The following is a 10,388-nucleotide window of genomic DNA, read 5'->3' on the forward strand; positions in this document are numbered from 1 at the left end:
AACTTTTTGTTGCATTATTTTTTCATTTTTTCTTCTGATGATTATTAAATATTATTATTATTTTTTTTATTTTATAATTTATATCCCCCCCTATCAATCTCCTAACAAGCTAAAAATCACAAACAAGATTGGGAATTTTTTAAATATTAACAATTTTTTACACATTTATTAAATTTAGTTACACATTACAAAAAGTAGGTAGGTAATATAAATGATGTGACGTGATATTCACAAAAACAACTTGACTTCATGACCTTTTCCTAATCCTAATATAACTCCCGGTTTTAAACCATTTTCAAGCTTTTTGCACAATATTGCAGCAAAATGGCAGGCAGGGCAATCAAATTGTCGTGTTATATTTTTAGGGGGTCGTAGCCCCCAAGTCACTTGTGAGTCATTATAAAAATCTAAACCAACAAGATTTTCATAATACTCGAAGGTTCCCAAATCAAGTTGTTATTTTGAATAAGGATGATGAAAGTTGAGTATTCTAAGAAAATTCGGTCCTCGAGAAGATAATATACAAATATTATTCTAAATTATATTCAACAAGTTAGGTGTAAATCTGCTAGTCTACAGTGTACTGATACTACGTTACATGTCATAATCCGCTAAAAATGTACAAAATACTAAGGTATTAAATATTAAATAGGTAAAGTAGGTCCACACTATGGTAAAGTGACGTCCATCGACATCGCTAGGAACCCAGATAAAACAGGTGGATAAAAGTTTATATTGTGTCCACATCACCTTAGTATGAAGGCTTCTTGAGACAGCAACCGTTGAAATGTTTTGAAAATATTGCAGACCCATTCATTAAAGATGGTTTATTTTATATCTCAACTGCAATAGTTTCGCATCCCTCTCCTTCAATTTTTTCTTGTGCGTGTTTCAATTAGCTATCTTTGTGGATTACCTATAGGTTATTGTACAGGTATATGATCTAATGCTAAGTTTAATCATATATAAAACTCGAAAGTAAAAATTGACACAAAATACGAAAATTGAGTAGTTAAATAATTTATGAGTAGTGGATTTTCTTCTAAAAATCGAACTTTCCCTGTTTGGGATTGTTATAGTCACTACTGTGGGTTCAATAGAACCGACTTTAATCTTTTGTTGGAGGAATAAAACGAGGTGTCCGTAAGAACCCCTAGAATCTCCCTAGGTACGTAGGCACCTTGTATGGACGAACACTCATTAATATCGCTTTCAACTCGGTTTAAACTGGTAAAATACCCGATTTAATTCTGGGCTTGGATGTCACTTTAAGTAGAATAAATTAACTGACACTCTCTTTTCCTGTGTGGTCTATGAAAATCCACTACTAATCAAAATAGTAAAAAATAAACACCTAAATGAAATAAACAACATATAAAAATAAAAATTCGTTTTAGTTTTAAAATCTACATGATATTTCTTTCCTAAATGAAAAATCTTCAAGAAGGACATGGCCGACATGGGTCAACAATAAAATTATACCTAATTACAAATCACACATCAAATACACACTAAGTAGTCATGGTAAAAAAAAAAAAAAAAAAAAAAAAAAAAAAAAAAAAAAAAAAAAAAGGTACGTACCTCAAACGGATGGGAGGCATGAAATGCCTTCGTCCAGGGATGGCTCTTAGGAATAAGTAGTGATCTAATGGGAGTAAAAATAATGATATTGGGAAAATGGGTCAAAAAAAGTAGGTAATAGAAAGTAAAAAAAAGAGTAGGTAGGTACCACGTGGTCTTTACAATATGTTGGGCGTGGTCCACCACGTGGCATGTGAAATAAGGTGAAGTAGGTATTTGAGGAATTGATTTCAGATAGGTTTTACTGATTGGGAGGCATGAAATGCCTTCGTCCAGGTATGGCTCTTAGGAATAAGTAGTGGGAGTAAAAATAATGATATTGGGAAAATGGGTCCTAAAAAAAAAATAACAGAAAGTAAAAAAAAGAGTAGGTAGGTATCACGTGGTCTTTAGAATATGTTGGGCGTGGTCCACCACGTGGCATGTGAAATAAGGTGAAGTAGGTATTTGAGGAATTGATTTCAGATAGGTTTTACTGATTATTTGAGTAAGTGGCACTATTAGGTAAAAGTAAGTAGGTAGGTACTACGTGGTCTTAACTACATGGGCTCAGACCCCACCAGAGTGGCACGTATTTTAATATTATTTTTCATATTAAGAATTCAACAGTATTATAAAATTAAATAATATAAAGTGGGCTTTAATATATGTTCAAAATGTAATATGAAATACCTTTAGCACATTTTGACGATATTAATCCTGCTTTTTTTTTCTTTTTCTTTTGTTAGGTAATGTTAATAGGTATTAGGTTTTAAGTAACAGGTGATCTATACAAGGTGGGCTCATACCCCATCAGTGTGGTATGTAATATTAGGTAGTAACAAAATGGGCTCATACCCCATTAATGTGGCATGTGATATTATAGATAGTGAGTAACAAAATGGACTCAAACCCCATTAGTGTGGCATGTAATATTAGATAGTGAGTAACAAAATGGGCTCGTACCCCATTAGTATGGCATGTAATATTAGATAGTAAGTAACAAAATGGGCTCGTACCCCATTGGTGTGGCATGTAATATTAGGTAGTAACAAAATGGGCTCATACCCCATCAGTGTGGTATGTAATATTAGGTAGTAAGTAGGTAGGACGTTATCTTTACAAGATGGTAGAAGTTCATATTAAATTTATTAAGGAACTGCAGGGTTCGATACCCTGGAGAGGAATGGAAATAGGTTTTTTCTGTAGTCTCTTAGTTTAGGAGGTACTGGGTTCAAACCTCAGGCCTTGGGTAGAAAAATGGAGAATGTGTCGGATTTTTTTTTTTTTTTTTTTTTTTTTTTTTTTTCCTGGGGGATGAAGGTTAACACGAAAAGAATGAGGAACAGCGCCGCAGGCAAAAATTGTGAACTATACAATCTATAGAAACTAAAATTTTTAGGACCGGCCGCAGGCAAAAATTTTGGTTTCATCAATTATTTGCGGTTAAAAAAGAGCTGAAAAAATTGAAAAACTATAGGTAATGTAGAATAGTAGGTATTCTATAATGGTATTAAGTAGGGAGGCGTGGGTTCATATCCCACGATGGCATGGAAAAAAAGAACCTACACTTTTAGAGGTTCAGGTAATTGGGTTGGTTAAAGGGATGTTTCATAGGAGTAAGGTAAATCTTTTAGGAGTCCTTGTCAGTAGGCACCATTTTTATAATTTAAATTTAAATAATAAAAAAAGGTTTCTGTATTTTCAAAATATAATAAAATGACTTTATTATATTTTTACAATACGAAACCTACCCATTAATGTCAATTAAAATTTAATGATAATTTAAATACCTAAATACCTAAACGTTTTTTTCATTTTAATTGAATCTTTTTTTTTTTCAATTTTATTTTATTTTTATTTTTTCGATTAAAGTGCAGTGAAGTGCAGTGATAATCAAGTATCCTGGAGGATACCGACCAGGATTAAGGATTACCATACCGACCAGGATTACCATGAAATCTCTCTTTTAATTAAAAAAAAGGGGTCAAAAGTCATGGATTTTCAGAATAAAACTAATACATAGATAGGTAGGTAATAAAAAATACTGCGAGTCGCAAACTATAATCAAGGTATTCTTCATATTGCACTGGACTTACCTACTTATTTATATCGCCCAGGTAAAATGAAAAATACCCCATTATCTATCTTAAGTTGTGTCCAAACATAGTCGGCCGGCCTTCGATTCACATCAATCGACGGCCATCGACTGTGTGTGGACGCATCTTGGAACACCCTTTTCTCTAACCGAGCTTTCATTTCTTTGCTGAATTATCAAACACACCCATCAACTTTGGATGCCACTATCGCACTCAAATACCTGTACGTATGATCTTTGTCTTTTGAATATAATAATCTCTATGTATAATCACTTGAATATAATAATCTCTCTAGGTACAATCACTTGAATACCTATCTGTTTACAGTATCACTTTAATGTCAGGAAAAATGTTACTTGAGGAGGCTGGGAATCACACTCATGATTCGCCAGATAATTATTTAAATAAAGACCCTGGTATCTGTCCCGAAACAATAAAATATCTACCAATCAGATACAAGAGTCTATTTAAATTAGACAAAGCGAGGAGAATTTGTGTGAAAGAGGATTTTTTTGTTGGGTTTACTCGTATGTTTATTTGAGGAGGTCTTTGAAAGAAGGGCCTTGGTCCTTCTTCCATAGACCTTCTCTTTTGTGTGTTGAACTAATCCATTTTCTCTTTCAGGTTCTGTAGGGCTTGTAGGGACTCGTTAGGGCTCTGTAGGATTTTTTAGGATGTTACTAATCCATTTTCTTTTTCAGGTTTTTTTTTTTGGTATTCCTTTTGCTTTCAATTTACGTCGCAAATTGAGAGTATTTGGGATACTGGTAAATTATGTGTTTTTTGTGTTCTACCTAGACAAAGGTGATTGTGGTCCCCAGCCTTAAGTTGTGGAAAGCAGGCTTCTTAATTAAATAGATACATTCTTCGCACAAAACAGTCGCCCTTTTCAGGGCTAACCGAAAAAGTTTCCTCGATTCCCGTCTTAGGCCAGCCACTCTATCAGGTAGAGTTGACAGGTACACCTGATCAGATCCGCCTGTTAGGTCTACCTGATTGTGTGTGTGCTCGTCAGGTGTAAATGTCAGGTCTACCTGATAGTGATTGGCTGGCGATAAACTTTCATCTATTTCCTGGTGTTCTCTATTCCTCCTTCCACTACCTGACTCCTCTCAAAGTAGACGCATATTTTTCTTGCGGAATCTAAACCGATTTCCCTCTTCAGAAGCCCATTTTCTCTCTTTGGAAGGAAAATACAAAGTTTAGTTTAACCAGTGACGTGGTGCCCGCTACTCACGCTCAGATCATCTGATAGACCGCGGTCTGAGAGATGAGTCTGTCAGACAGACAGACAGACAGACAGTCGGAACGTGTGCTTGAGACCTAGGTCTCTCAGGCAGTCTGACAGACCTAGGTCTCTAGATTTTGCCGCTACTCACGCTCAGATTGTCTGACAGACCACCTATTCAGAGAGTCGGAACGTGTGCTTCAGACCTAGGTCTCCCAGGCGGTCTGACAGACTCACGCTCAGACTGTCTGAGTGTGAGTGGCGGACATGAGTCTACTTCAGTTCTGATTCCGCTGGAAAAATGCGCGTTATATGACTGGCATGATAGGAGAGTCTTTGTTGGAGGAAAAAAACGAGGTGTCCGTAAGAACCCCTAGAATCTCCCTAGGTATGTAGGCACCTTGTATGGACGAACACTCATTAATATCGCTTTCAACTCGGTTTAAACTGGTAAAATACCCGATTTAATTCTGGGCTTGGATGTCACTTTAAGTAGAATAAATTAACTGACACTCTCTTTTCCTGTGTGGTCTATGAAAATCCACTACTAATCAAAATAGTAAAAAATAAACACCTAAATGAAATAAACAACATATAAAAATAAAAATTCGTTTTAGTTTTAAAATCTACATGATATTTCTTTCCTAAATGAAAAATCTTCAAGAAGGACATGGCCGACATGGGTCAACATTAAAATTATACCTAATTACAAATCACACATCAAATACACACTAAGTAGTCATGGTAAAAAAAAAAAAAAAAAAAAAAAAAAAAAAAAAAAAAAACCCCTCTCAACTCCATAAAAAAAAATTTTTTTTTTTCAATTTTATTTTATTTTTATTTTTTCGATTAAAGTGCAGTGAAGTGCAGTGATAATCAAGTATCCTGGAGGATACCGACCAGGATTAAGGATTACCATACCGACCAGGATTACCATGAAATCATCGGACTGGATTAACAGTAGGATAAATGTTTGGTGGCGGGTGTGTGTATGGCCTTCATTTAACTTGGAGCTTCAGCCAAGTTAAATGCTTTTTTTTTTCGAGGAGAATTTGTGTGAAAGAGGATTTTTTTGTTGGGTTTACTCGTATGTTTATTTGAGGAGGTCTTTGAAAGAAGGGCCTTGGTCCTTCTTCCATAGACCTTCTCTTTTGTGTGTTGAACTAATCCATTTTCTCTTTCAGGTTCTGTAGGGCTTGTAGGGACTCGTTAGGGCTCTGTAGGATTTTTTAGGATGTTACTAATCCATTTTCTTTTTCTGGTTTTTTTTTTTGGTATTCCTTTTGCTTTCAATTTACGTCGCAAATTGAGAGTATTTGGGATACTGGTAAATTATGTGTTTTTTGTGTTCTACATGCGAGTAAACCCAATATGATTAAATTGTGAGAAAAGTGACAAGAGAGAGTGTGAGGCTCAAACACTGTGAGCATTGGGTGGGGAATAGGTAAGTACTTGGCGTTATAACTCCCTTTGCATGGTCAATATTAGTGACAGTATTTTCTTTAGTAAAAATATAAATAATATTGGCCGTATGTTAGACAAAGGTAATTGTGGTCCCCAGCCTTAAGTTGTGGAAAGCAGGCTATAGGCTTCTTAATTAAATAGATACATTCTTCGCACAAAACAGTCGCCCTTTTCAGGGCTAACCGAAAAAGTTTCCTCGATTCCCGTCTTGTTTCTCTATCTGGTGGGAAAAAGGCACCATACTTGAAATTCCTAGGGATTCAGGAGGGAGTGAAGGTCATGAACTCACGACTATAATACCCAGTAATGGGGAGGGAGGAGAGGAGACATACGAAACTAATGATAAAAGTAACCTTTTTTCCAGAGTTATTCCAGATCTATTGCCCCAAGAGCTCAGTTACTGCAGCTGTTTTACAACAGTAGTAACGAGTGATACTCCTGAGAAACTCTGGATAACCAGGGTGGAGTAGTCTACTGACAGGTACACCTGATCAGATCCGCCTGTTAGGTCTACCTGATATGTAGTGTGTGTGTGTGTGTGTGTGTGTGCTCATCTTGTATCAGGTAGACCTGACAAGCTGACCTATTCAGCCGTACTTGTCAGGTCTACCTGATAGTGTGTGTGCTCGTCAGGTGTAAATGTCAGGTCTACCTGATAGTGATTGGCTGGCGATAAACTTTCATCTATTTCCTGGTGTTCTCTATTCCTCCTTCCACTACCTGACTTCTCTCAAAGTAGACGCATATTTTTCTTGCGGAATCTAAACCGATTTCCCTCTTCAGAAGCCCAATTTCTCTCTTTGGAAGGAAAATACAAAGTTCAGTTTAACCAGTGACGTGGTGCCCGCTACTCACGCTCAGATCATCTGACAGACCGCGGTCTGAGAGATCTGAGTCTGTCAGACAGACAGTCGGAACGTGTGCTTGAAACCTAGGTCTATCAGGCAGTCTGACAGACCTAGGTCTCTCAGGCAGTCTGACAGACCTAGGTCTCTCAGGCAGTCTGACAGACCTAGGTCTCTCAGGCAGTCTGACAGACCTAGGTCTCTAGATTTTTCCGCTACTCACGCTCAGTTTGTCTGACAGACCGCCGTTTCAGAGAGTCGGAACGTGTGCTTCAGACCTAGGTCTCCCAGGCGGTCTGACAGACTCAGGCTCAGACTGTCTGACGTCTGAGTGTGAGTGGCGGACATGAGTCTACTTCAGTTCTGATTCCGCTGGAAAAATGCGCGTTATATGACTGGCATGATAGGAGAGTGGTGCCGTTGGCGGCCTCCCCTCTAGTCCCAATCTCAGAAGTTGGTGTCATAGTCGGAGCGACGTCTGGTGGCATAGCCTGCACTGTGGTTGCTGCCACCGCCGCCTCCTGCTCCATAGTAGGCGTTGTAGTAATATCCGTTCCAGTCGGACCGCCAACTGTCGTACAGGTTGGGCATACTGCTGTCTTGATATGCCGTCGAACCGCGCTGTAACAGGAGAGAAGAAGGGTTTAGTGAGATTGGTAAAAATCAACAGATTTTTTTTTTTTTTTAGTAAGGAAGGGGGTGTTAAGCATGCCTACTTAAATGCTTGTCACAAATATCGCTCCCTAATTATTAAACTAGATAAATTCCATGACTTGACCCGGACTCGAACCACAAACTTCCAGATCCAAAGTCCAACGCGTTAACCACTGCACCTCTGAGCTTGTTGTTGGTGTTCTTTTTTTTACCCCTACGTACAAATGAATAAAAACTACAACCTACACCACTGATGATGGTGTTGAGAAATTTGATGTTTTATCCCCCTCCTTAGTTTCAAACCACAGTCTCCTTCGTTAAGAATACAACAGTACCATTTTCAGTCAGAGGGTGAGTTTTACGATATTTAAGTATCTAATTTTTGTTATTTTTCTTTTCAGGTGATTACGTCTGTGTCCCGTGCCTGGCTGAATACATCTTTATCCATGGGTGATCATTCCGCAAAGCCAAGATGTGTTGGAACTTACAACAGTACACCATTCGAAAAACAAATTCAGTAAAACTTTAAAAGTACCACACGCCACTGGTGCGGACAAGTACCACACGCCACTGGTGCGGACAAGGAAAATCAGAATCTAAAAATAGAACTTGTGGGAAAGTAAAATTTGAAAGTTTCTCAGGCACCCTTGCTAGGTACCTGCTGAACACCCAGTCCTGGAGATCACCTCAACACCGCAGTCAACTGGCACTATGGATTCTGTGTAGTGGTAAGTACTGGTGGGAGGGAAAACAATAGTGTGTTATGCCAAAGCTATAGTGGGAGGGGGACACAATACTTTGTGTTATGCCAAAGCTATAGTGTGAGGGGGACACAATACTTTGTGTTATGCCAAAGCTATAGTGTGAGGCCGCAGTCAACTCTGGCACTATGGATTCTGTGTAGTGGTGGTAAGTACTAGTGGGAGGGAAAACAATAGTGTGTGTTATGCCAAAACTATAGTGGGAGGGGGACACAATACTTTGTGTATTGCCAAAGCTATAGTGGGAGGGGGACACAATACTTTGTGTTATGCCAAAGCTATGGAGGGAGCAGAGCCGTATCCAGGATTCTGTCGGGGGGAGGGGGCAAGATTCAAAGGAGTGATGTACGTGGAAAGTAAAATTTGAAAGTTTCTCAGGCACCCTTGCTAGGTACCTGCTGAATTTGGTCTAAAGCCGACTCCACACTTTTTCGTTTTGTCCATATGAAAAACCAATGACGTCACATGAAAGGGGGTGACATTTCTGAAATCCAATTTTGCAAGAAATCTATTTATTATTTTTTATTATTATTATTATTATTATTATTATTTTTTTTTGCAAGAAAACCTTGTTAGAAAAAGCTGTATGGACTCTTATGAAGGTTTTCTTCTGCAAAATTTTATTGCACCTACCTATTGCATAAATACTACCCACTTCAAGGTTGCATGAATTTTATGGTTCCTAATTTTCTATATTGTTAGGAAGTTAAAATGGAAATTATGTTCCATGTCTCTCCTGTGGTGGGGGCATGGCTTTGGACACAAAAGGCCGTCATTTATGTGGTCTACTTGGACAGAAATTGGACTGATGGTACGAAGTAAACATGTTTTTCAGTCCCGCAAATACCTAGTTAGTCTATTCTGTTTCGATAGAGTCTTCAGCATATCAAAAATACACGAGCAAAAATTCAAAATGAGGAAAAACAGGTGTAGGTAAGTATCATCTATCTAAAAAAGTCATTTCATAAATTTTTTGAAAAAGTCTGGAGTCGGCTTGAATCATACGATACTCGAAAATGACGTGGACCAATCAGAATCGAGGAAAAGTTCTACGTAGCAAACTTTAGCTTTCGACGCATTTGGAATCGGCTACCAAGTTCAGTCTTCGGCAAGCGCTTGATCGAGTCAGTCATAAAGTTGTGATTTTCAAACTTAGAATTTTTTTCGCCATTTTTTTTTTTTTTTTAAGTGTTAAGACGTAATAATCTTAAATCAATTTAAAATCAACCTTTTTTTTTCCTAATCAATTTATTCGTTCGTTCGTATTCGTTAGTGTGGTGCTTTCAATAACGTAAGTAAATCAAGGTGTCTACTGACAAAGGGTGGGTTACCCGTAGGGGACACACCCGGGGTACAGTACCAGGGGTGGGTGGTCGTTGAGGGTAATGAACTCATGACTATCAGCTGGTTGAGGGTAATGAACTCATGACCATCAGCTGGTTGAGGGTAATGAACTCATGACCATCAGCTGGTTGAGGGTAATGAACTCGTTACTATCAGCTGGTTGAGGGTAATGAACTCATGACTATCAGCTGGTTGAGGGTAATGAACTCGTTACTATCAGCTGGTTGAGGGTAATGAATTCGTTACTATCAGCTGGTTGAGGGTAAGGAACTCATAACTATCAGCTGGTTGAGGGTAATGAACTCATGACTATCAGCTGGTTGAGGGTAATGAACTCGTTACTATCAGCTGGTTGAGGGTAATGAACTCGCTACTATCAGCTGGTTGAGGGTAATGAACTCATGACCATCAGCTGGTTGAGGGTAATGAACTC

At 38.1% G+C, this 10,388-nt stretch overlaps 1 protein-coding gene across 1 annotated transcript in view; it reads right to left on the bottom strand.

The window, feature by feature from the left end:
- Positions 1 to 7,533: 7,533 nt before the first annotated feature.
- Positions 7,534 to 10,388, bottom strand: part of LOC103512108 (mucin-5AC) — a 23,893-nt gene continuing 21,038 nt past the window's right edge. Inside the window, 1 exon segment of the mRNA XM_026825682.1 lies at positions 7,534 to 7,817. Within this exon segment, the coding sequence (XP_026681483.1) occupies positions 7,644 to 7,817 (174 nt within the window). The 3' untranslated portion in view covers positions 7,534 to 7,643.

This window comes from Diaphorina citri, unplaced genomic scaffold, assembly GCF_000475195.1.
Source record: "Diaphorina citri unplaced genomic scaffold, Diaci psyllid genome assembly version 1.1 scaffold792, whole genome shotgun sequence".
Taxonomy (NCBI): domain Eukaryota; kingdom Metazoa; phylum Arthropoda; class Insecta; order Hemiptera; family Psyllidae; genus Diaphorina; species Diaphorina citri.